This window comes from Oncorhynchus nerka, linkage group LG14, assembly GCF_034236695.1.
Source record: "Oncorhynchus nerka isolate Pitt River linkage group LG14, Oner_Uvic_2.0, whole genome shotgun sequence".
In the NCBI taxonomy this organism is placed as follows: domain Eukaryota; kingdom Metazoa; phylum Chordata; class Actinopteri; order Salmoniformes; family Salmonidae; genus Oncorhynchus; species Oncorhynchus nerka.
The window spans coordinates 77010284-77038045 of NC_088409.1; the positions used below are offsets into that span (position 1 = coordinate 77010284).

The window sequence follows — 27762 nt, forward strand, 5'->3', positions numbered from 1 at the left end:
ATGGCTGGTCAGTCTGAGCCTGCTCCTCTGTCCATCTCCTTCGCTGCATCAGGGTTCCAAGCCACTTACCAGTTGGGTGTGGCCCAGAGCATGTTGGACCTGGCCCCGTTGGTGCTACAAGCAGCCCCTAAGGTAATGGGGGCCTCGGCCGGGTCCCTGGTAGCTGCTGCTTTGGTCTGTGGATCCAGTCTAGGTGAGAAGGTTTATTCAGTACATTACATTGTTCATGTTTTATTGTTGGCTGAATGTACATGTAATACCATTGGACTAATAGAGTGATTTTCAAGGACCCAAAGTCACTTTACAATAAAAAATATATATATTTTAAAGTATACAAAAATAACAGGAGTCAAAACAAAACCTAATATAAGAGAGAGGTGGGCTCCAAGAAGGGAAAGATTGTGATGTATGGGGAGGGTAGTGTTAGGATTTGGATACAAACACGGTTTAGGGTAAGGCACGGGATTGGGGTTAGGATACGAATCTGGTTTAGAGTGAGGGGTATGGTAAGGGTTAGGTTTATGCTCACTATGGTGAAAAGAGGAGTGTCTTTGTAGTGTATTTATTTGTGTGTGTGTGGGTTATTTGTGTGTGTGTGTGGGGGAGGGGGGGGGCTTAGGTGGGGCTTTAGGATGGACTGAAAGATAGTGATGGCTGAAGGGAGGGAGTTTCAGGAAGCCAGCAGAGTTCACGGAGGAAAGGGGTGATGTGCTGCCAGGATTTAGTGCGGGTGAGGTGTCGGGCTGTAGAGTTTTGAACCGTTTCAAATGGAATGAAATGTATCAATAAAGCCCTTTTACATCACCCAATGTCACAAAGTGCTATACAGATACCCGGCCTAAAACACCAAACAGCAAGCAATGCAGATGTAGAAGCACACTGGCTAGGAAAAACTCGCTAGAAAGGCAGGAACCTAGGAAGAACCCTAGAGAGGAACCAAGGCCGTACATTGCCAAGATGTTCAAACGTTCAAACTATCCCTCTCAGCACTGCCTGGACTGCTCAAAAATGCAAATGCTTTCCATTTGAGTTATATTAGGTTTTATTTTCATTGACCCAGCAGGGTCAAATAATAATAATCACAGTGGTTTTAGATGGTGCAACAGGTTAGCACCTCAGAAGTAAATGTCAGTTGGCTTTTCATAGCCGATCATTCAGAGTTAGAGACAGCAGGTGCGGTAGAGAGAGAATCAAATACAGCAGGTCCGGGACAAGGTAGCACGTCTAGTGAACAGGTCAGGGTACCATAGCCACACGAAGAACAGTTGAAACTGGAGCAGCAGCATGACCAGGTGGACTGAGGACAGCAAGGAGCTTATAGAGAGAGATTTAGTTTGCCGGAGAGAAGTGAGTTACAGTAGTCAAGATGGAGGAGATGAATGCATGTATGAGGGTTTCATTGGCAGGACGGGAGAGGGAGGACCTGACTTTGGCATTGTTGCGGAGGTCGAAGAATGAAGGTGGAGTCCAGGATTTGATTTGTTTTATTAGGATCCCCATTAGCCAACGCCAATGGCAACAGCTGGTCTTACCGGGGTCCGACACATAACGAAGAATACATTACAAACAAAAGACTCAACAATTTACATTACATCACTTTAATAATAATAGTTTACATACTGTTTTACTCATTTCATATGTATATATTGTATTCTACTGTATTCTAGTCAATGCCACTCATACACAACTTTTTAAAATTCAACTTACATTGTTTTTCTTTCAATATTGATTTGTTTATGCATGAATACAATGACTCACTGTTCGTTGTTGGCGTTTCCTGGCGAAGTTTGCTCACTTTGCCAATGAAGTAATCAATAAAATATTTGGCTACATCAAATGGTTTTGTGAGTAACAAGCCATCTGATTCGATGAAAGATAGAGCTGAATTTGTCTTTCTGCCCTCAAACGTTTTTTCCATAACTCTTTATATCCTTGATGTTGGCTTCATAATACAGTTTCTTCTTTTTTTGAGTTTAGTCACATATTTGCAGTAATTTGCAGTAATGTAGCCATAAATATTAGCCACTCCTTTGCCCCATCTCTTTTAATCATACAGTTTTTCACTTCTTCATCAACCAACATCAACCCAACAGTCAGTTACTTTATCAATAATTGGAAGAAGCAATTTCAAAAAGTGCAGCATCTGGATGCTCCTTATTAATCACATCAGAACAACAAATATTTTTAACATCATCCACATAAGAGTCACAGCAAAATATTTTGTATGATCTCTTATTCACAATTTTAGGCCCAGCTTTTGGAATGTTGGCTTGAGTGCATGGAGGGAGGGAGAGACAGTGGTGTCAACAATGTCGAGGGTGAGGTAGCCAGCTTTGGTGAGGGTGGATTTGGTCCCTCTGAGGAGAAGTTCTGTTTTATCACTGTAGGGATTAAGGAAGTTTTGTTACATATATGTTTTTATTGCAGAGAGGCAGGATTCAATGTGGGTCAGAAGTGGGTTGAGGAGAGATTTGGTGCTGAGGAACATCTGGGTGTCATCGCTATAGTAGTGGTTGACGTGACGTAGGATCTGACCAAGATAGAGGATGTAGATGATGAAGAGTAAGGGACCCAGCACCGAACTCTAGAGTATAGTAATGCATGGGTTGACTCATAACCCGCAGTCTCCTTGGTTATATTTGCAGGGCGGATGGGTTTAGGATCGTTAAATATTGTGGGCGGTTGAATAAAAATAAAATACTTTTAAAAATCCATACATTTATAATTATTGTACAATTCATATTGATTGGCTACATTGATTTGTTTTCTTTCATTATTTTAGGCTAACTGTACTTGCGCCAAAGAGCCTACACGCCAATTGCCAAATTATTTTGGGAATGGCAGAAAAAGGCAGAAAAAGTTAGTCAATCCATTGAGACAAAAAGGACATTGTCATAGATTAATTCAATGAGATATAATCTGTGAAAGGAGAGTTGAAAATAAGGAGAAGGGCCAGAAAAGTTGTGTTTGGGAAAGATTTGGTGAGGTGGTGAAAGAGGATGATAGCAGTGCTGGCTAAATTACAGTATGTGTGATCACCTGTTCTCAGAGCATTTCGTACTATTCTGTACGTAAATCGCAATACTCCATTTAGTATGGTATGTTATGTTTCGTATGGTGTGTATAAATTTGTTGATGTCCATCACCCATTTTGCATGTTCTTTACTTTCAATTTGTATTGTATGTTAAAGTAGCAATATGCATTAAGGTATGAATTAGCAAAAATGTACAATATGTTTACAAATTTGCAAAACGTATGTGACAAATTCACAAAATGTATGATATATCCAAATTGTTGCTAGGTGGCAAATGCTAGCTATGTTAAAACCTCTTGCCGCTCCAATCCCTTTAGCGGGATCATTTTCTTCTACATCCGCTGAATTGCAGAGCTCCAAATGAAAATGAAAATACAACAAATATTTAATTTTCATGAAATCACAAGTACAATAAACCAAAACACAGCTTAATTTGTTGTTAATCCAGCCGGCGTGTCAGATTTCAAAAAGGCTTTACGGTGAAAGCAAACCATGCGATTATGTGAGGACAGCTCTCGGCATACAAAACATTACAAACAGCTAGCAGCAAAGTAGATTGGTCACGAAAGTCAGAAAAGCAATAAAATGAATCACTTACCTATGATGATCTTCGTATGTTTGCACTCACGAGACTCCCGGTTACACAATAAATGTTTGTTTTCTCGATAAAGATTCTCTGTGTAGCTCTCCTCTGCTCTCATCCTTCTAGACCTATCGGCTGCCTTTGATACTGTGAACCATCAGATCCTCCTCTCCACCCTCTCCGAGTTGGGCATCTCCGGCGCGGCCCACGCTTGGATTGCGTCCTACCTGACAGGTCGCTCCTACCAGGTGGCGTGGCGAGAATCTGTCTCCTCACCACGTGCTCTCACCACTGGTGTCCCGCAGGGCTCTGTTCTAGGCCCTCTCCTATTCTCGCTATACACCAAGTCACTTGGCTCTGTCATAACCTCACATGGTCTCTCCTATCATTGCTATGCAGACGACACACAATTAATCTTCTCCTTTCCCCCTTCTGATGACCAGGTGGCGAATCGCATCTCTGCATGTCTGGCAGACATATCAGTGTGGATGACGGATCACCACCTCAAGCTGAACCTCGGCAAGACGGAGCTGCTCTTCCTCCCGGGGAAGGACTGCCCGTTCCATGATCTCGCCATCACGGTTGACAACTCCATTGTGTCCTCCTCCCAGAGCGCTAAGAACCTTGGCGTGATCCTGGACAACACCCTGTCGTTCTCAAATAACATCAAGGCGGTGGCCCGTTCCTGTAGGTTCATGCTCTACAACATCCGCAGAGTACGACCCTGCCTCTCACAGGAAGCAGCGCAGGTCCTAATCCAGGCACTTGTCATCTCCCGTCTGGATTACTGCAACTCGCTGTTGGCTGGGCTCCCTGCCTGTGCCATTAAACCCCTACAACTCATCCAGAACGCCGCAGCCCGTCTGGTGTTCAACCTTCCCAAGTTCTCTCACGTCACCCCGCTCCTCCGCTCTCTCCACTGGCTTCCAGTTGAAGCTCGCATCCGCTACAAGACCATGGTGCTTGCCTACGGAGCTGTGAGGGGAACGGCACCTCAGTACCTCCAGGCTCTGATCAGGCCCTACACCCAAACAAGGGCACTGCGTTCATCCACCTCTGGCCTGCTCACCTCCCTACCACTGAGGAAGTACAGTTCCCGCTCAGCCCAGTCAAAACTGTTCGCTGCTCTGGCCCCCCAATGGTGGAACAAACTCCCTCACGACGCCAGGACAGCGGAGTCAATCACCACCTTCCGGAGACACCTGAAACCCCACCTCTTTAAGGAATACCTAGGATAGGATAAAGTAATCCTTCTCACCCCCCTTAAAAGATTTAGATGCACTACTGTTCCACTGGATGTCATAAGGTGAATGCACCAATTTGTAAGTCGCTCTGGATAAGAGCGTCTGCTAAATGACTTAAATGTAATGTAAATGTAAATGTAAAAACCTCCATTTGGTTGGCGCATTTTGTTCAGTTATTCACAGGCTCGTGTGGTCACGACGGGCAGATGAAAATTCCAAATAATATCCGTAAAGTTCATAGAAACATGTCAAATGTTTTTTATATTCAATCCTCAAGTTGTTTTTACAATAAATAATCGATAATATTTCAAACGGACGGTAGCCTTTTCAATAGAAGAGAGAAAGAAAAGGTCTCGCTCCCGGTGCGTGCGCATGCACAAATCTGAGGACTATCTGGTTTTCCACTGACGCGATGTGATCATTCTGGCTCATTTTTCAGAATAAAAGCCTGAAACTATGTCTAAAGACTGTTCACACCTTGTGGAAGCCATAGGGGGAGGAATCTGGTTGATATCCCTTTAAATGGAGGATAGGCTTGCAATGGAAAAGATTAGTTTCAGAAAAACAGCACTTCCTGGATGGATTTTCCTCAGGTTTTCGCCTGCCATATCAGTTCTGTTATACCTCACAGACAATATTTTGACGGTTTTGAAAACTTTAGTGTCATGCTTGTTCTGACCTTTATTTCCTTTGTTTTGTCATTATTTAGTGTGGTCAGGGCGTGAGTTGGGGTGGGCAGTATGTTTCGGTCGAGTATGGTTCTCAATCAGAGGCAGGTGTTGTTAGTTGTCTCTGATTGAGAATCATACTTAGGTAGCCTGGGTTTCACTGTTTGATTGTGGGTGTTTGTTTCCGTGTCTGTGTTTTTTCACCACACGGTACTATTTCGGCATTTGTTCTTTTCACGTTTATTGTTTTTGTATCAGTTGTGGTGTATCAGTTCTTATTAAAAGAACCATGGACACTTACCACTCCGCATATTGGTCCTCCGATCCTTCTCGCCTCTCCTCTTCAGACGAAGAGGAGGAAAACCCTTACAGAAACACCCACCAACCAAAGTCCAAGCGGCGTGGTAACAGACAGAGGCAGCACGGCAGCACGACAGGTACGAGAGGCAGCCCCAAAACATTTTTGGTGGAGGGCACATGAGGAGTGGGGCAAAGCCAGGTAGCAGACCTGAGCTCACTCCTCGTGCTTATTATAAGCAGTGGGTTACTGGTTAGGCACCGTGTTATGCGGTTAAGCGCACAGTGTCGCCAGTACGTGCCCATAGCCCAGTGCACTATAGGGCAGCCCCCCGAAAGTGTCATGCGAGTGTATGCATCCAGCCAGGGTGTAGGCATCTAGTAGGCACTAGATCTCCCATGCTTACCCACAGCCCAGTTCAACCTGTGCCTGCACTCTGGAGGGTTAGGGCTAGAGTAGTTATCAAACCTGGGAGAGTGGTGCACCAGAGCTCCAGTGCTCCCCCACAGCCCGGTCCTTCAAGTGCCTCCTCCTAACACCAAGCCTCCTGGAAGTCTCCCCAGCCTGGTGGATCCTGTGGCAGCCCCACGCACCAGGCTGTCTCTCTGTCTCCTCCCTACGTGTGTTCCCGTCTGTCCAGAGCTGCTAGAGTCTCCTGTCTGTCCAGAGCAGCTAGAGTCTCCTGTCTGTCCAGAGCTGCTAGAGTCTCCTGTCTGTCCAGAGCTGCTAGAGTCTTCCATCTGTCCAGAGCCGCTAGAGCCACCAGTCTGCAAGGAGCCGCCAGAGCCGCCATTCTGCAAGGAGCCGCCAGAGCCGCCAGTCAGCCAGGATCCACCAGAGCCGCCAGTCAGCCAGGATCCGCCAGAGCCGCCAGTCAGCCAGGATCCGCCAGAGCCGCCAGTCAGCCAGGATCCGCCAGAGCCGCCAGTCAGCCAGGATCCGCAGGAGGCAGAAAGTTCTGAATAGTGCTTTATTCAGCACCGGGCAAAATAGTCTATACAACGAAACTGAGCATCATAAAACAAATGCCCAAAACAGGAACCAAACCAAGATCGCACTACCACACATACAAAGTGGGAATAAACAAGCCCGCACGAAGAGCAGGCGGGCCTACCGACTTAAATAACCAAACTAAAAGTCTAAACAAGAAACAGGTGAAACAAATCAGACCAAACCAACAGAAAAGGGAAAAAGGGATCGGTGGCAGCTAGTAGGCTGGTGACGACGACTGCCGAGCAGCACCCGAACAGGAAGGGGAGCCACCTTCGGTAGGAGTCGTGACACCCACAAACTGTTAGGGCCTACATAAAGCTGTCCCAACATCGTACCACTGCTACACCTGGCTATCAGTGCAGCCCTGTCTGGCAGCGAAACAGTTCATTCAGACTCATTTACTGCATTTAAAAAAAACATAGCTGATATGGCTGACTTGCTTAAACAAATGTGGTTTCTACAGACCATTGAGATGTACAAACTATGGCATAAGGGGACATTAAGCGGATAAGAGGGAATCTGTCATTTCGATTAAGACATTAATGAGCGAGCTAGGACGGACGTAGTCAGTATAACTATTTGTTCAGCACTTTTGAAAAGTAAAGCGACAGAATTCAGAACATGGGCCGTTCTTACAGCGTTCTCCCTGTACACCAGGTCAGAACCATAGGATAAATAAAGAGGGTATATAAGCAGACAATGAAAGCTCGTACAATATTCAATGATTATATTTCTCTAAAACAGCTTATAGGCTACATGTGCACCACCAATTCAGAACAGTAGTTGAAATTAAGAGGGGAAAATAGACCAAATCATTAGGGTGAGGCGCATGTGCTACTAACAGCTTACAACACAACATACACTAAGTATTACTTTCTTAGCTACAGTATACATATCTCCCTGTCATATTACATCATTTATGCAGCAGCATACAACACATTTTTTGACTCACTTTGTTGTGCTGTACTCACTTGAACAGGAAAGTTGAGTGGCAGTCCTCCGTGAGCGAATTTTGTCATCAAACTTTGTCATCGAAGTCTGGCATTCTCTGGATTTATGGTGCTTTCAAGACAACTGAGAGGTCAAATCATGATGACGTCAGTGATCTTCAGGTCGTTGCTCTAGAAAGAGGCCCGAGTTCCTGACTTACAATTCCAAGTTGGATGACCGTTCAAAAAGTATTTTTCCAGTTGGAGCTTGTTTTTTTCCCAAGTTCCCAGTTGTCTTGAACTCACTGAAGTCAGATTTCCCAGTTCCGAGTTAACAGTTGTTTTGAGAGCGGAAAAAATCATGCTTCATTGACAGCATGGTCAATTGTAAATTTTTTATCAATTTAAGTTTGGAAAAGAGACCCTTAAACACAGATTTGGGACCACACAGCCACTCCACTGAATAGCAGGCTAGTGATTGCTTTGCAATGCTTGCAGTTAGCCACTGATTCCTTCCAAACCACTCATTGTTGAATTAGGAATTCCCAACTTCTTGTGTAATGTTTATGTTCAATGGCAGATGAGCACCGATACGTTCTATCTATAATTTCACTTCATTATTTATCTTTCTATGACAATGATTAAAAAGGATTTGTCAGAAGATTGTCGACTTGATTCATGATGAAAAAATTCTAAATAAAATTTTGAAAGCATGATGTTGACCTGATCACTCCAATCAAAGCTACTGTAGATATAACGTGATTTGATGTCATTTTAGCTATGGCCAATGACCTTGAGCCTTCCTTGGTGAGTACTTCTAATGTAACGCTATGGCAGCACCCAAGGGGCTTGAATTTTCAAGTTCTACCCTTAGACTTGGCGATAACGTGGTGTCCCCATGGGTGACAGAACACTGAGCCAATCACAGCGCAACTAGAGAACATTACCAACTCCTGGCTGACCCATCACCACAGAAAGCACTGAGCTAAGCTGAAACACCTGAATTTTGGAGCTGCCTTACTCAAGAAAGCAAAAAAGAGACCATGTTTGCATGCGGCTTAATTAACTCAATTATTATTATTTATTTTTTTACATTGTTCGCAAACTATTATGTAACACGTATCAATGCCAAAATAACATGCAAAAACATTTGCTAAAAATGCGGGGCTCAAAACAGGTCGGTCCCACCTGCCCTGAATGACGGGTCGCCACTGATCTAATCATAGACAGGATGACTAACAAATAGCCTACCAAAATAAGAAACATATCTTAATCAAGCATAACAAATCCTGCACCACCTGTCAATAAATTGTTCTGCCATATTTGACTGTGGCCTATAGCACATGTTCTATATTTGCGGGTCAGGGTTGGGTGCTGGCCTCAGATGTTCACTTTTTCACATATAATCCGGCGTTGTGGATGGGTTATTAGCGAGGTGAACAAACAGCTAAGCCGTGCACAACTACTTGGGGTCAGACACCCTGTAAAAGTGTAGCTGAGTCTGAGGTGTGGCCATTGATGGAGATGTAGTGGGTCCCAGTATGTGAGGTATGATTGTAGCCAGGGGAGTGCAGTGCCCTCAACACCCAGACCCTCGTGTAATGTGAGATGCATTGATTCGTGGTTTAATCACACTGCAAGTGTAGCTTACATCTGTGCCATGCAGACTGTATGTCATGCTGACTGTCTATGCCTGTCTCTCTGTGCCTCTGTCTGTGTGTGTGCCATGTTGACTGTGTGACATGCAGACATGGTGCGTAATGAGATGCTGAGGTTTGTCCTGCAGAGTAGGGGGCCACTGCACCTGGCGAGGAACGTGTTTGTGTGGATAGAAGGTCTGTTGCGGCGCTCACTACCAGACGACGCCCACATCCGGGCCAGTGGACGCCTCGCCGTCGTCATGACACGCATCCCAGATGGACAGAATACTGTGGTGTCAGAGTTCACATCCCGAGAGGACGTTGTGCAGGTGTTTGGGCGGGGGTTGAGTGCGTGTGCTTTGCTATAGACTATGACATTAAGAAAGCTAATATTTTGTGTAAATCTCAGTTGACCCTTGTTCACCCTAAAGCATTAGATAGAAGAATCAACATGTGAAGAACTTGGCCATACTGTCTGTATATTAGGCAGTGATGTTTAACTGCATTCCTCTTTTCCCTACATGGAGGCGCTGTTGTGCAGCTGCTTTATCCCTGGGTACCATGGTATACAGCCACCGTCTTACAAAGGAGTGGTGAGTGCTCACACTGCTCACTGTCTGTAGGATAATAATAATCCTAATATACTTTCACTTAATGCACACCCTCAAACACTTTTACACCTGCATGCAAGACATACACACTCCAGTCAGGCTATCATCAAACATTTTACAATTTTGTTGTAGTCCTGAAGTAGCACACCTGATTCAAGTAGTCAAGGGCTTGATGATTGGTTGAGAAGTTGAATCAGGTATGCTATCTCTGGAATAGAAAAATAATGCTATAAAAGCTGTGTATGTTGTCTCACAGTATTATGTGGACGGTGGTATGTCCAGTATCCAGCCAACCCACTCCTCTCCCTATGCACACACCCTCACTGTGTCGCCATTCGCTGGAGAGGCGGACATCTGTCCACCAGACCCTGGCTCCATGTACGTCATCGTCATGAGCGGCATGCCCCTCAACTGCAGTGTGGCCAACGGTTACCGGATCCTTGAAGCCCTCTACCCCTACAACTTGGAGGTTGGACCCCAAAACAACCCTTACTCTCTCCACCCAGCCCTTTACCCCTCCACCCAGCCCTCTACCCATTCACCCAGCTCTCCACCGAGCTTTCTGCCCCTCCACCCAGCCCTCTACCTCTCCGACTAGCCCTCTACTCCTTCCCCTAGACCCCAAAACAACCTTGATACCACTCCACCTAGCCCTCTACCTCACCACCTAGCCCTCTACCTCTCCAACCAGCCCTCACTCCTTCCCCTAGACCCCAAAACAACCCCTAACCTCCTTCCCCTAGACCCCAAAACAACCTCTATACCTCTAAACCCAGCCCTCTACTCCTCCCCCTTCCCCTAGACCTGACAACAACCCTTCCCATAGGGGAGGCAGAGTAGCCTATTGGTTAGAGCATTGGACTAATAACCAAAAGGCTGCAAAATCGAATCCCTGAGCTTACAAGGTACAAATCTGTCGTTCTGAAACCAACAGTTAACCCATTGTTCCTAGGCTGTCATTGAAAATAAGAATTTGTTCTTAACTGACTTGCCTAGTTAAATAAAGGTAAAAATAATAAATAATGTTTTTGAAAAGACATGAAAACAATCCTCAACCCCTTCCCCCAGACCTGAAAACAAACATGCAAACAATATATCTGTGCTGTGTCTTAGCTAGCCAGACAGTTTTAGAGGAATGATTCCATACATTGTTCAAGTTAACTACCAATATGCCAACATTTCATTCAAACAATGTAGTCAATCCACAGCCATACACTGACTCAAATCAGTATATGATAGGACTTACACAAGTTGTAAATTCAACAAGTATCTTATAATAGCTCTCACAGTTTACCAAGAAAATAAAAATCTGAGACATTTATGGTCTGTTTACATATATTTTGAGACTAAACTGGGTGAAAAAGGGTCCATATCAGGGGATATACATTTTTTATATTCCGGTGTATACAGACCATTTCCAATACACGTTTTGAGTTTCGTTGATATTAACCATATCCTGACGAATTCTGAATCCCGATGTGTCTTTTTAACATACTGTGTATGATATTGGGATTACTCCTAATATCACACATGGACATTTCCTGTGGACGCATGTGTCATCCTATTTTCTCTCTTCATGTTGACAAATACTGACTGTATACATCGGATATCTGTGTTTTCTCGTCAAATTCAAGATATGAAGCTTCTCTTCCATATCCTGATCTTGACATGTTTTTTGATATGTTGAAAATAAGCAGTGTTGTAGTGCTACGCTTTTCATGTGAGGGAGCGTAAATGTCTTTTAAATGACTTTATCATTTCCTCAATCAAAGTTTGTACCGACAGATGTAGCCTATTGAATAGCCTATCATTACAGGGCTCTCCAACCCTATTCCTGGAGAGCTACCATCCTGTCAGGTTTCACTCAAACCCCAGTTGTAACTAACCTGATTAATCTTATAAACCATCTAATTATTAGAATCAGGTGAGCTATTAGGGTTGGAATGAAAACTTACGGGATGATAGCTCTCCATGAACAAGGTTGTAGAGCCCTGTTAAAGAATACGCATAAAATGCATCCCCCCCAAAAAGCCATATTACAACCGATCACTGTTGTGATAAATTAGATGTTTGCTCTATAAGCTGCCAGTTCATATGCCTTGCAATCGAGATTCTAGGCCTAAAGGCTCAGACAATAAATTCAACTACACCTTTGTTTCATCACAAAACCGGAGAGCAACCTCTTTTCGCTGTAGCCCACAAAGCATATGGCATGTAACAAACAGTTACAGGACCTACAGCATGGTCAAGTAAGTTAATGTTTCCGACATTTTCAGAATACTAAACAACTATTGATTTAGAACGACAGAGAGTTACCGCAAGTCACAAAGAAAACAGGAGCTGCCTCCACTATTCCAGCACCATTTCAACTTCAACATTTCAACATCATCAAATCACCTATGCTTAGGCTTATCAGTGGCGATTTTAGCATGTAAATCATAGTCTATAAAAAAGTGGGTTAAATGCCAGGAAAACCACTACACATCACAACACTAAGCAATACATTATTTACACTATAACGGTGACAAACTGGGCCTACATAAAGCTGTCCCAACAGCAGAGTCCCAACAGCAGTCCCAACACCTTACCACTGCTACAACTGGCTTTCAGCGGAGCCTTGTCTGGCAGAGGAAAAGTTCATTCAGCCTCATTTGCTCCCTTTAAAAAAAACATAGCTAATATGGCTGACTTGCTTAAACAAATGTGGTTTCTACTGACAATTGAGATGTACAAACTATGACATAAGGAGACGCCCAGCGGATAAGATGCCATCCGTAATTTCGATTAAGACATTAATGAGCGAGCGACGACGTAGTCAGTATAACTATTTGTTCAGCACTTTTAAAATATACATCGACAGAATTCAGAACATGGGCCGTTCTTACAGTGTGCTACTATCAGTAGCACATTCAAAGCTGTACAAAAAAAGTTAGCAAACAAGCACACACCTGCCACGCATGATTTATTTACAGTACCGTGTTGTTGAAAATAGACCAAATTATTAGGGTGAGGCACATGGGCTACTAACAGCTTACTACACAACATACACTTAGTATTACTTTCTTAGCTACAGTAACATATCTCGCTGACTTCCTACATCATTTATGAAGCAGCATAAGACACTTATGGACTCATGTAGCTATGATGTGCTTGGTAAGGAAAATGCTGTCATCATAGAGAAAGATGCCGGATTGACAGTGCCGAGTTGAATGACCGTTCAAAATGTATTTTCCTAGTTGTAGCTCGTTTTTCCCAGTTCCCAGTTGTCTTGAACTCACAGTTGGCCACTGATTCCTTTCAAACCACTCATTGTTGAATTTGCGATTTCAAACTTGCTGTGTAATGTTTATGTCCAACGGCCGATGAGCACTGAGATGTTTAATCTCTAATTTCTCTTCATATGACAAAGATTGAAAATGTTTTACCAGTAGATTGTTGACTTGATTCAAAATGACGACTGCAAGCTTGCTAGCTATGATTTTGAAAGTATGATGTTGACATGATCAATCCAATCAAAGCTACTGTAGACTTAACATGATTTGATGTCATTCTATCTGTGGCCAATGACTTTGAGGCTTCTTGGATGGGCACTTCTAATATAACTCTATGGCAGCACCCAAGGGGCAACATTTTTCGAGCTCTAACCTTAGACAATGGTGTGACGTACTGTCCCATGAGTGCAGAAAACTAAGCAAATCAGGCCCGACGCTCTGTATTTTATGCTGGCCTGCCCCACCACCACAGAAAGCACTGAGCTCGGCTGAAACACCTGCATTTTGGAGCTGCCTTACTCAAGAAAACCAAAAAGAGACCATGTTTGTATGTGGATTTATTAAATCAATTAAATTTTTTACATTGTTTGCAAACTGATATGTGACACTTATTAATGCAAAACATAACAAGCAAAACTGGCAAGCCTCCCACAAAATTATATATATACAGTTGAAGTTGGAAGTTTAAATACACCTTAGCCAAATACATTTAAACTCAGTTTTTCACCATTTCTGACATTTAATCCTCGTAAAAATCTCCTGTCTTAGGTCAGTTAGGATCGCCACTTTATTTTAAGAATGTGATGTGTCAGAATAGTAGTAGAGAGAATGATTTATTTCAGCTTATATTTCTTTCATCACATTCCCAGTGGGTCAGAAGTTTACATACACTCAATTAGTATTTGGTAGCATTGCCTTTAAATTGTTTAACTTTGGTCAAACGTTTCGGGTAGCCTTCCAATACCTTCACACAATAAGTTGGGTGAATTCTGGCCCATTCCTCCTGACAGAGCTGGTGTAACTGAGTCAGTCCTTGCTCGCACACACTTTTTCAGTTCTGCCCACAAATGTTCTATAGGAATGAGGTCAGGGCTTTGTGATGGCCAAGCAAATACCTTTACTTTGTTGTCCTTAAGCCATTTTGCCACAACTTTGGAAGTATGCTTGGGGTCATTGTCCAAGCTTTAACTTCCTGACTGATGTCTTGAGATGTTGCTTGAATATATCCACATAATTTTCATGTCTCATGATGCCATCTATTTTTCGAAGTGCACCAGTCCCTCCTGCAGCAAAGCACCCCCACAACATGATGCTGCCACCCCCGTGCTTCACGGTTGGGATGGTGTTCTTCGGCTTGCAAGCCTCCCCCTTTTTCCTGCAAACATAACGATGGTCATTAATGCCAAACAGTTCTATTTTTGTTTCATCAGACGAGAGGACATTTCTCCAAAAAGTACGATCTTTGTCCCCATGTGCAGATGCAAACCATAGTCTGGCTTTTTTATGGCAGTTTTGGAGCAGTGGCTTCTTCCTTGCTGAGCGGCCTTTCAGGTTATGTCGATATATGACTTGTTTTACTGTTGATATAGATACTTTTGTACCTGTTTCCTCCAGTATCTTCACAAGGTCCTTTGCTGTTGTTCTGGGATTGATTTGCACTTTTCGCACCAAAGTACGTTCATCTCAAGTAGACAGAACCCATCTCCTTCCTGAGCTGTATGACGGCTACGTGGTCCCATGGTGTTTACACTTGCGTACTATTGTTTGTACAGAAGAACGTGGTACCCTCAGGCATTTGGAAATTGAAAACAAGGATGAACCAGACTTGTGGAGGTATACCATTTTTTTCTGACGTTTTCCTGAGGTCTTGGCCAATTTCTTTTGATTTCCCCATGATGTCAAGCAAAAATTAACTGAGTTTGAAGGTGTGCCTTGAAATACATCCACAGGTACACCACCAATTGACTCAAATGATGGCAATTAGCCTATGAGAACTTCTAAAGCCATGACATAATTTTCTGGAATTTTCCAAGCTGTTTAAAATGAAAGGCACAGTCAATTTAGTGTATGTAAACTTCTCACCCACTGGAATTGTGATACAGTGAGTTATAAGTGAAATAATATGTCTCTAAACAATTGTTGAAAAATTACTTGTGTCATGCACAAAGTAGATATCCTAACCGACTTGCCAAAACTATTGTTTGTTAACAAGAGATTTGTGGAGTGGTTGAAAAACGTTTTTTAATGACTCCAACCTCAGTGTATCTTAACTTCGGACTTCAACAGTGTATATATATATATATATATTCATTTAAAAAATATTTTTTACCTTAAAGTGTGGGTCTCAAAACAGGCAACCTGCCCTGAATGACCGGTCGCCACTGAGTCTAATACGGTGACAACTAAAAGATAGCAAAAACTATTTAGTCCAATCAACGTAAGCTTAATATGATGTGGCTGTCCGTGGTTCTGATTTCTCTGTGTGTAGGTGTGTGTTCATGCATGTACAAAAAAATGTTGACTCACCCTAGCTGTAGGGAAACACCAATGTCATCCTCTCTTTCATGTTGACAAAATGGTGTATGACTTTGTCATACAGTACATACTTTTATTTGTTGTTGTCCCAGGAAACCTAGCTAAAATGCTTGCTCGCTAGCCTCACATCCTTTCATGGGCAACGATGAGCCAGCTAGTTAACATTAGCCTTCTACATTTAGCTACATGTTGAACTTCCATCCTCTCAGTCCAGGGGCACAATGTATGAATTTATGGTTGAATAAGAATCACCGCTATAATCATTGGCCAGTATGGATAATCAAGTAAAACCACTAGTAATTTAGACCTTCTTAATTAAGGATCAGGGCAACTTCCGGTAAAACTGGAGGGCGAACAATTCAAATAAATAATCATAAATATTATGGATTTTAAACATTTAGGTACATATGTGTCTCATATCGGCTGAAAGCTCAAATTCTTGTTAATCTAACTGCACTGTCCAATTTACATTAGCTATTACAGCGAAAACATGCCATGCGATTGTTTGAAGACGACGCCCCACATCAAAATATTTTTCCACCAGCAGAGGTTTCATACATTCACATAAAGATGAACTATTCACTTACTTTTTGAAAATCTTCCTCTGATTTGTCATCCAAAGGGTCCCAGCTATAACATGTAGTGTCGTTTTGTTAGATAAAATCCTTCTTTATATCCCAAAAAGTCTGTTTAGTTGGCGCCATCGATTTGAGTTAACCACTCGTTCAATTCGCAGAGAAAGGAATCCGGAAATCTACCCCTAAACTTTGTTTAAACAAGTCAAAATGCATTTCTATTTACTCCTTAGATACCATAAAAGGTAATCAAACTATAATATTTATTTCGGAAAGAAGTATGTTCAATAGGAAACCAATTTTAACTGCGTAATTTCTTCATTGCGCATGCAATTTCTTCAGGGCTCGCACAAACACGGATTTCTAAGACTGTGTCCTTCTACTAAAACTGTTATTTCTTATTAGTTTTTGAAGTTACAAGCCTGAAACATAGACTGCTGACACCCTGTGGAAGCCATAGGAATTGCATCCACAGAGCTAATTTTCAATCTCTCTTGCATTTCTAAGAGAATGGTCTCTCAAAAAAAACTATTCTGGTTGTTTTTCCTTTGGATTTTCTCCTACCACTTCTATTGTGTTATATTCTCCTACAGTATTTTAACATTTCAACAAACGGCAAAATGTTTTCTTTCCAATGGTACCAATTATATGCATATTCTGGCTTCAGGGCCTGAGCTACAGGCAGTTTACTTTAGGCACGTCATTCAGGCAGAAAATTTAGAAAAAAGGGGCCTAGCCCCATGAAACTTTAGGAAAGGGAAACAATTTGAGCTAGTTAGCTAGTCACCAAAGTACAACAAGATGCAACAATACAAGTTATTTCTGTCAATTATGTTTTGCTCTTGATTAGATTTTTTGGGTAAGCTTGGCTTCCCTTGACATCCATGAATATGCGTCAATGATGCCCACAGATATCGTCTCAAGAAAAGGTTCTACTTTTAGTACCCTCAAAAACCAAGTTAGCCATACCTCATTTCAAAATAGGCCATCATCATTGTCAATTGAATTTTAATAATTCCTAATATTTTACAGGTGAAACTGCGTCTGCAAGCCAATCATTTGATTGATCTCAATCAGTTTAATTTAAATAACCTATGCATTTCGATCTTCTTGAAATACTATCTTGTGAGCCGATAAAATAACACAGGGAGGTGAACTATCAATTCATAAAATGTATAGATTATATCTTCAAATCAATTGACCAAGTAGTGAACATGAATCATTGATTTGCAGGAAATTCATTTTAAAAGAGCCATAAAATCAAGCTTTTCATGCATCTCAATAAGCTATAACCAAAATGCATTATTACCCCCAGCTTTGCCCAATTCACATTTGCAATTTCCCACCCTGACAATAATTTGTGTTACATATCAGTTTGCAAACAATGTAAAAAATAAAAAATAATCATTGAGTTAATAAAGCCACATACAAACTTGGTCTCTTGAGTAAGGCAGCTCCAAAATGCAGGTGTTTCAGTTTAGTTCAGTGCTTTCTGTGGTGGAGGGGCTGCCAGCAAAAATACAGAGCGTAGGCTTTGGTCGTTTTCTGTAGTTGTGCTGTGATTGGATCAGTGTTCTGTCACTCATGGGCAGTGGTGATTTTGGCATGTACATTTTGATGCATGCCAGAAAAGTCACAACGCAACTCTAAACAATATATTAATGGCACTATAACAGTGAGAAACAGTGTCTACAAACTGTGTGCCGACATAAAGCTGTCCCGACAGTGGAGCTTTCCATACAGCATCTTGGAGGGAATCGTTACCACCACTACACCTGGCTATCAGTGGAGCCTCATCTGGCTGCAAAAAAAGTTAATTCAGACTCATTTACTACCTTTTTTTTAAACAATAGCTGATATGGCTGACTTGCTTAAATAAATATGGTTTCTACCAACTCCTTGCAGATTTGTGTAACTGCATTCTCCTTCAATAAGAATAAATGTCGACATGAGTTTGGACTTTTCAACCATACGCAAACATTATTGCATTTATGTTCAGTAAATTCATAATGTTTGCTCTTAAATCATTAACACTAACTAAATATCACGATCCTGATGTGGACATCTTATTTTCTCAATATGAGCCAAATTCTGACGGTAGGCCCTCATAATATATTTTCAGTTACAATGCATTATGTTGTTGAATGAGGTCCATATCAGGATCTTGATTTGCTAAATAAGGACCATTTCTGATGCTTATTTTACACAACAACAACAAAAAATCTATTATATTTGCAAAGTATTGGTCCCATGTTTCATGCGGCAGAAATCAAATATCCCAGAAAATGTTCCATTTGCACAAAATGCTTATTTATCTCAGATTTTGTGCACAAATTTGTTTACATCCCTGTTAGTGAGCATTTCTACTTTGCCAAGATAATACATCCACCTGACAAGTGTGGCATATCAAGAAGCTGATTAAACAGCATGATCATTACACAGATGCACCTTATGCTGGGGAAAATAGAGGCCACTCTAAAATGTGCAGTTTTGTCACACAACACAATGCCACAGATGTGTCAAGTTTTGAGCGAGAGTGCAATTAGCATGCTGACTGCAGGAATGTCCACCAGAGTTGTTCCTTTCATGTTAATTTCTCAACACTTTCAAGTTCATTTATCTACCTTAAGCCTCCTCTAGTGTTTTTTTAGAGAATTTTGGCAGTACGTCCAACAGGCCTCACAACTGCAGACCACGTGTCTGGCGTGTGTGGGTGAGCGGTTAGCTGATGTCAACGTTGTGAACAGAGTGCCCCATGGTGGCGGTGGGATTATGGTAAAGGCAGGCATAAACTACAAAAACAATTACGTTTTATCAATGGCAGTTTGAATGCACAGAGGTACTGTGACGAGATCCTTAGGTCCATTCGCTGCCACCAACTCATGTTTCAGCATGATAATGCACAGACCAATGTCACAAGGATCTGTACACAATTCCTGGAAGCTGAAAATGTCCCAGTTCTTCCTTGGCCTGCTTACTCACCAGACATATCATATGCTCTGGATCGACATATGCTCTGGATCGACGTGTATGACAGCGTGTTCCAGTTCCCACCAATATCCAGCATCTTCGAACAGCCATTGAAGAGGAGTGGGACAACATTCCACAGGCCACAATCAACAGCCTGATCAACTCTATGCAAAGGAGATGTGTCAAGCTGCATGAGGCAATTGGTGGACTCACAAGATACTGACTGACTGGTTTTCTGATCCATACCCCTACTTTTTTTTGTGACCAACAGATGCATATCTATATTCAAAGTCATGTGTAATCTGTAGATTAGGGCTTAATAAATTCATTTCAATTGACTGATATCCTTAAAATCAAATCAAATCAAATGTTATTTGTCACATACACATGGTTAGCAGATGTTAATGCGAGTGTAGCGAAATGCTTGTGCTTCTAGTTCCGACAATGCAGTAATAACCAACAAGTAGTCTAACTAACACTTCCAAAACTACTGTCTTATACACAGTGTAAGGGGATAAAGAATATGTACATAAAGATATATGAATGAGTGATGGTACAGAGCAGCATAGGCAAGATACAGTAGATGGTATCGAGTACAGTATATACATATGAGATGAGTATGTAAACAAAGTGGCATAGTTAAAGTGGCTAGTGATACATGTATTACATAAGGATGCAGTAGATGATATAGAGTACAGTATATACGTATGCATATGAGATGAATAATGTAGGGTATGTAACATTATATTAGGTAGCATTGTGGCTAGTGATATATTTTACATCATTTCCCATCAATTCCGATTATTAAAGTGGCTGGAGTTGAGTCAGTGTCAGTGTGTTGGCAGCAGCCACTCAATGTTAGTGGTGGCTGTTTAACAGTCTGATGGCCTTGAGATAGAAGCTGTTTTTCAGTCTCTCGGTCCCAGCTTTGATGCACCTGTACTGACCTCGCCTTCTGGATGATAGCGGGGTGAACAGGCAGTGGCTCGGGTGGTTGTTGTCCTTGATGATCTTTATGGCCTTCCTGTAACATCGGGTGGTGTAGGTGTCCTGGAGGGCAGGTAGTTTGCCCCCAGTGATGCGTTGTGCAGACCTCACTACCCTCTGGAGAGCCTTGCGGTTGTGGGCGGAGCAGTTGCCGTACCAGGCGGTGATACAGCCCGCCAGGATGCTCTCGATTGTGCATCTGTAGAAGTTTGTGAGTGCTTTTGGTGACAAGCCGAATTTCTTCAGCCTCCTGAGGTTGAAGAGGCGCTGCAGCGCCTTCTTCACGATGCTGTCTGTGTGAGTGGACCAATTCAGTTTGTCTGTGATGTGTATGCCGAGGAACTTAAAACTTACTACCCTCTCCACTACTGTTCCATCGATGTGGATAGGGGGGTGTTCCCCCTGCTGTTTCCTGAAGTCCACAATCATCTCCTTAGTTTTGTTGACGTTGAGTGTGAGGTTATTTTCCTGACACCACACTCCGAGGGCCCTCACCTCCTCCCTGTAGGCCGTCTCGTCGTTGTTGGTAATCAAGCCTACCACTGTTGTGTCGTCCGCAAACTTGATGATTGAGTTGGAGGCGTGCGTGGCCACGCAGTCGTGGGTGAACAGGGAGTACAGGAGAGGGCTCAGAACGCACCCTTGTGGGGCCCCAGTGTTGAGGATCAGCGGGGTGGAGATGTTGTTGCCTACCCTCACCACCTGGGGGCGGCCCGTCAGGAAGTCCAGTACCCAGTTGCACAGGGCGGGGTCGAGACCCAGGGTCTCGAGCTTGATGACGAGCTTGGAGGGTACTATGGTGTTGAATGCCGAGCTGTAGTCGATGAACAGCATTCTCACATAGGTATTCCTCTTGTCCAGATGGGTTAGGGCAGTGTGCAGTGTGGTTGAGATTGCATCGTCTGTGGACCTATTTGGGCGGTAAGCAAATTGGAGTGGGTCTAGGGTGTCAGGTAGGGTGGAGGTGATATGGTCCTTGACTAGTCTCTCAAAGCACTTCATGATGACGGAAGTGAGTGCTACGGGGCGGTAGTCGTTTAGCTCAGTTACCTTAGCTTTCTTGGGAACAGGAACAATGGTGGCCCTCTTGAAGCATGTGGGAACAGCAGACTGGTATAGGGATTGATTGAATATGTCCGTAAACAGACCGGTCAGTTGGTCTGCGCATGCTCTGAGGGCGCGGCTGGGGATGCCGTCTGGACCTGCAGCCTTGCGAGGGTTAACACGTTTAAATGTTTTACTCACCTCGGCTGCAGTGAAGGAGAGTCCGCATGTTTTCGTTGCAGGCCGTGTCAGTGGCACTGTATTGTCCTCAAAGCGGGTAAAAAGTTATTTCGTCTGCCTGGGAGCAAGACATCCTGGTCCGTGACTGGGCTAGTTTTCTTCTTGTAGTCCGTGATTGACTGTAGACCCTGCCACATACCTCTTGTGTCTGAGCCGTTGAATTGAGATTCTACTTTGTCTCTATACTGACGCTTAGCTTGTTTGATAGCCTTGCGGAGGGAATAGCTGCACTGTTTGTATTCGGTCATGTTACCAGTCACCTTGCCCTGATTAAAAGCAGTGGTTCGCGCTTTCAGTTTCACGCGAATGCTGCCATCAATCCACGGTTTCTGGTTAGGGAATGTTTTAATCGTTGCTATGGGAACGACATCTTCAACGCACGTTCTAATGAACTCGCACACCGAATCAGTGTATTCGTCAATGTTGTTATCTGACACAATACGAAACATATCCCAGTCCACGTGATGGAAGCAGTCTTGGAGTGTGGAATCAGCTTGGTCGGACCAGCGTTGGATAGACCTCAGCGTGGGAGCTTCTTGTTTTAGTTTCTGTCTGTAGGCAGGGATCAACAAAATGGAGTCGTGGTCAGCTTTTCCGAAAGGAGGGCGGGGCAGGGCCTTATATGCGTCGCGGAAGTTAGAGTAACAATGATCCAAGGTTTTTCCACCCCTGGTTGCGCAATCGATATGCTGATACAATTTCGGGAGTCTTGTTTTCAGATTAGCCTTGTTAAAATCCCCAGCTACAATGAATGCAGCCTCAGGATGTATGGATTCCAGTTTGCAAAGAGTCAAATAAAGTTCGTTCAGAGCCATCGATGTGTCTGCTTGGGGGGGAATATATACGGCTGTGATTATAATCGAAGAGAATTCTCTTGGTAGATAATGCGGTCGACATTTGATTGTGAGGAATTCTAAATCAGGTGAACAGAAGGATTTGAGTTCCTGTATGTTTCTTTGATCACACCACGTCTCGTTAGCCATAAGGCATACGCCCCCGCCCCTCTTCTTACCAGAAAGATGTTTGTTTCTGTCGGCGCGATGCGTGGAGAAACCCGCTGGCTGCACCGCCTCCGATAGCGTCTCTCCAGTGAGCCATGTGTCCGTGAAGCAAAGAACGTTACAGTCTCTGATGTCCCTCTGGAATGCTACCCTTGCTCGGATTTCATCAACCTTGTTGTCAAGAGACTGGACATTGGCGAGAAGAATGCTAGGGAGTGGTGCACGATGTGCCCGTCTCCGGAGTCTGACCAGAAGACTGCCTCGTTTCCCTCTTTTACGGAGTCGTTTTTTTGGGGGTCGCCGGCTGGGATCCATTCCGTTGTCCTGGTTGAAAGGCAGAACACAGGATCCGCGTCACGAAAATCATATTCTTGGTCGTACTGATCTTATATTCAGTAGTTCTTCTCGACTGTATGTAATGAAACCTAAGATGACCTGGGGTACTAATGTAAGAAATAACACGTAAAAAAACAAAAAACTGCATAGTTTCCTAGGAACGCGAAGCGAGGCGGCCATCTCTGTCGGCGCCGGAAGTACTGGAAGTAAATTAACTGTAACTCTGTAAAATCTTTGAAATTGTTGTGTTTATATTTTTGTTCAGTATAATTTGGAGGACATGCTCAATAATTTGACAAGTATTAAATCCATATCATTATTTTAGACACTATCTATAAGTTTTGTATTACCTCTGGATAAAGGTGGGCACAAACCGCAAGTTAAAAGCGCTAACTGGTTGCCTAGCAACAATAATCATATATTTTCTTCTGTGGAGTTACAACTGTAATTTTTCAATTACTGATGCATCTCATGACTTTTATTTTCCTGCATAAGAAAAAGCAGGAAATCCATCACCTACACCTCTACTGCCATTCATTCCAATTAGAATAGTTTTGGATTAATCCCTGACCAAGATGGCTACCATTTTCACCCCAAAATTGAACTTTGTGGGTTTCTGACATGGCCCCTCTAGAAATGTAATGGGATCTCTATGGGTGGAAGATCATAAGCCTATCAGAAGGATAGGAGGACTGTAGAGCCATCACTTGCAGTACAGTAAATGTCATAATGTTGTATTTTTATTAACTTTTATTACAGTTTTTCCCAATTGTTAACACACGTTTGCTGAAACTACATCTCAGGTACTCAACTCTAATCACAAAACAGTTAGACAATTTCCCCAAACCCCACAGACATCTTGCAAAAAGAAACACAGCGGTCAAAATAATGTACTCCCTGCTCAAAATGAAACTCATCATACAAATGAGACACACACATCAAATGAATCTAACTTAGTGACAACCCAGATCACACTGACATATTCAGAACACTACTATCAGAACCCATTTCAGTGTAAAGATTAAGATTTTTTATGAATCTGTATATTGTTTACTCAAGCTAGAAAGGACCATAAATGCAAAAAAGTAGGCTACCAGCACAGTTTGATGCAGCATAATAATTCCATAATAATTGACTTTGCTAATACTCTGCATACTCGGTATAGTCTACTGGCTTGGGCTACATTCACCCCTAATTTAGATACGTTTCTGCTTATAATTTCCGACTTTTGGTAGGCCATTTCTCATCTATGGTTGGATACATGCAGCTTCTCTCCTGTCATAACTTGTTGCTCTAGAAGACTAAATAAAGTAGAGCTCACCGGAATAATGTCTTACTTTGATAGAATGAATGCATTATAATCTAGCTAACGCCGGTAAAGTTGCCTGGTTCATTTAGGGACTGGGGAGAAACTGCAACAACTCAAACAGTGGAAAGATTGTTCCTGTGCAAAATGTCTAAATGTCATCAGTTTGACAGGTTTCAAGGAAATAAAAAGCTGTTAAAACTATAAAACATGTTTCTGATAAGACTTCAGTTCTTCTTAGGTGTGTATTTTATGTGGTTGAAGTACTGTCTGCTCGCATAAGTGTAAAAGATAACACTTAAACACACATTCACATTTTATCAAGAGATGCTGAAAGAAAAAAAATATTGAGAATGTGTCCTCTATCACCTTACCTGGATAAAATAAGAGAGAAATAAACGTAAGGTGGATTTACCAATCATTGTGGAGATGAGTGGGACCTCAAGAGTTAACAACCTTGTGAATGGGTTTGGTATCTTGTATTTCAACAGGGGTATGTTGGATGTGGAGCAATGATAGTCCAGAGTGTTTGTTTCTATGACCTTTATCCTTTCCTCAGGCTTTGGACAAGGCCTACCACAGTGGATACAGTGATGGCCTTCACTTTCTACAAACCAGTGGTGGGTCATGTCATGTGTTCTCTGTATCGATTCGTCTTTATGATGGTACAAGCAGATATTAGGTGACATATAGCTAGTGAGTCATAATCTAATTGTGACTGTCTCTCTCTGTCTCTCTCCTTCTCTGCACTGCTATTCTGCCTCTCACTTTGTCTCTCTGTCTTTCTTTCTGTTCACTTCTCCTGACTTATATATCTGTCTCTCTCTTTCTCTTCAATTATCTTATCTTCTGCCTCTCTCTCTCTCTCTCTCTAAATTGTTGTTGTTGGGGGGGATGGGGTTGTATTAGAAATGGATATCAGTAAGAAAATAAGTAAATAACACAAAGACATGTGCAGGTTGGTTGGTCTGTCAGACACTGTCCCTCATTTGATGCCAGGCAACAATATAGCACAGTGACTGCATAGCCTTTATGCTACAGGGAGCCAGGTTTTCCTGTATCTACCCTTCTCAATGGCAAGGCTGTGCTCACTGTCTGTACTTTGTCAAGGTTTTGATCAGTAATCATGGTCAAATGGTTTGCCATGGTGTACTGTCAATTTCGGGCCAGATAGCAATACATTTTGCTTTGTTTCCCAATAGGTGATCTAGTTTTGTGTGTGTCTCTCTCTCTCTCTCTCAATTCAATTCAAATCAATTCAAAGGGCTTTGTTGGCATGGGAAACATATACTGTATTTACATTGCCAAAGCAAATTAAAGATAATAATAATAATAATAATAATCATCATCTCTCCTCGCTCTCTCTCTCCTCGATCTCTCTCCTCGCACTCTCTCTCCTGTCACTACCAGACCTGGTCCCATGTCTGCCTCTTCTGAACACTCCATCAGAGCATCAGTCCTTTCCTCCTGACGGATGGACAGATCTGGAAACAGACTGGGAGGAGGAGAAGGAGGTGGAAGAAGAAGAGGAACAAATAGAGAGGCAGGAAAAGATGAAGAGAGAGGAGCAAATGAAGGAGGAGGAGGAGGAGGAGGAAGAAGAAGAGGAACAAATAGAGAGGCAGGAAAAGATGAAGAGAGAAGAGCAAACAAAGGAGGAGGAGGAGGAAGAAGAAGAGGAACAAATAGAGAGGCAGGAAAAGATGAAGAGAGAGGAGCAAACGAAGGAGGAGGATGAGGAGGAAGAAGAGGAGGAGGAGGAGGAGGAGGAAGAGGAGTGGTCCTCCCTGACAGAGACCAGAGGCGATCAGAGAAATTACTCTCTTGAAGGGGGAGATCTACCCTGGAATCTGGCAAACCCAGAGCTGGCCATGTATCTAGCCTTGTCCACCTGGATACACACAGGTATGGTACACACGCACACCGAGTGACATCATGCTAAATAAGTGATAATTCCATTTTTTTTTTCAGAATACTTGACAGACTGTGGCCTGTTATTTTCATCTTAATAAAGAAGTGTCATGTTACAAGGCTGTGATTGGTGTTTCAGCGTTGCTATGCAACATCATGGGGTTCCTGTGGACCCACACCCCAATGCGTGTGATGTCATACATGCTCCTCCCCTTCACTCTGCTACTCAGCTTCCTCCTTGGAAACGTGCATAGGTAACACGCACACACAAATACACAAAGATCGGAAGCTCACATTGTCTGACCTGATTCCTCTGTCTCTCTCTCTCTGTCTCTCAATTCAATTCAATTCAATGGGCTTTATTGACATGGGAAACATATGTTAACATTGCCAAAGCAAGTGTAAGAAGTGCCCATTGTTCCCATTGTCTGACCTGATTCCTCTCTCTCTCTGTCTCTCTCTCTCTCTCTCTCTCTCTCTGTGTCTGTGTTTGTGTGTGTCAGGCTGGTTGTATTAGGGTTCTGGATGTGGCAGGACCTACGACAGATCACCTTCTTTATCATCAACACCCTGGTCTCCAGCTTCCACATAAACCTAGAAGACAGGTACACAGATAGACAGATACACACAGACAAATCAGATATCCATGTTTGTGTGTATCACAAACCGGTGCGCCTGGCGCCTACTACCATACCTCGTTCAAAGGCACTTAAATATTTTGTCTTGCCCATTCGCCATCTTAATGGCACACACACAATCTATGTCTCAGTTATCTCAAGGATGAACAATATTTATTCATCTACACTGATTTAATTAGATTTAACAAGTGACTAATGGATCATAGCTTTCACCTGGTCAGTCTATGTCATAATGTTCTGTACACTCAGTGTACATGCATACAGTATGTACTGTCTATATCTGGTGTGTGTCATCATCACCTTGTGTGTCATAATTTGTGTGTCATCACCTTGTGTGTCATCAATTTGTATGTCATCACCTTGTATGTCATCACCTTATGTGTCATCAACTTGTGTGTCATCAGCTTGTATGTCATCACCTTGAATGTCATCAGCTTGTATGTCATTAAAATGCCTCCACAGAAACCTACAAGACAGATAGACAGACAGACCTGGACTACAGGAAAGGTGAGAGCTGGGCTGCGATCTACACAAAACAGTCTGTTCTACACAGTACATTTCTATCAGAATTTTCTTTGTGTTTCTGTGTGTCAGAACCACATGTATATGTTTATATTTAGTGTGTTTTCCTGTATGTGTGTGATGTGTGAATGTTCTCAGGGAACCTCCTCCTCTCCTCTCCTCCTGCGGCTCCTGCTGCTGTTGCTGTTGCTGCTGATGATGATGATGATTGTCACACCCTGATATGTTTCACCAGTCCTTGTTATTGTCTCCACCCCCTCCAGGTGTCTCTTGTTTTCCCCAGTGTATTTATCCCTGTGTTTCCTGTCTCTCTGGGCCAGTTTGTTTTGTATGTCCAATTCAACCAGTGTTTTTTCCCATTCTCCTATTCTCCTTTTTCTAGTTCCCCATCCCCCCCCCCCCCCCCCCCCCAACCAGGACACGA

At 42.8% G+C, this 27762-nt stretch overlaps 1 protein-coding gene across 1 annotated transcript; it reads left to right on the forward strand.

Moving 5' to 3' along the window:
* Positions 1-27560, forward strand: LOC115141301 (patatin-like phospholipase domain-containing protein 2). Its single transcript, XM_029680040.2, has 11 exons — positions 1-193; positions 9499-9719; positions 9918-9983; positions 10258-10470; positions 24827-24887; positions 25678-25781; positions 26025-26172; positions 26318-26432; positions 26682-26783; positions 27221-27323; positions 27477-27560. The coding sequence occupies exons 1-11, from the start codon at positions 1-3 to the stop codon at positions 27558-27560; spliced, it is 1410 nt and encodes a 469-aa protein (XP_029535900.2).
* The last annotated feature ends 202 nt before the right edge of the window (positions 27561-27762 follow it).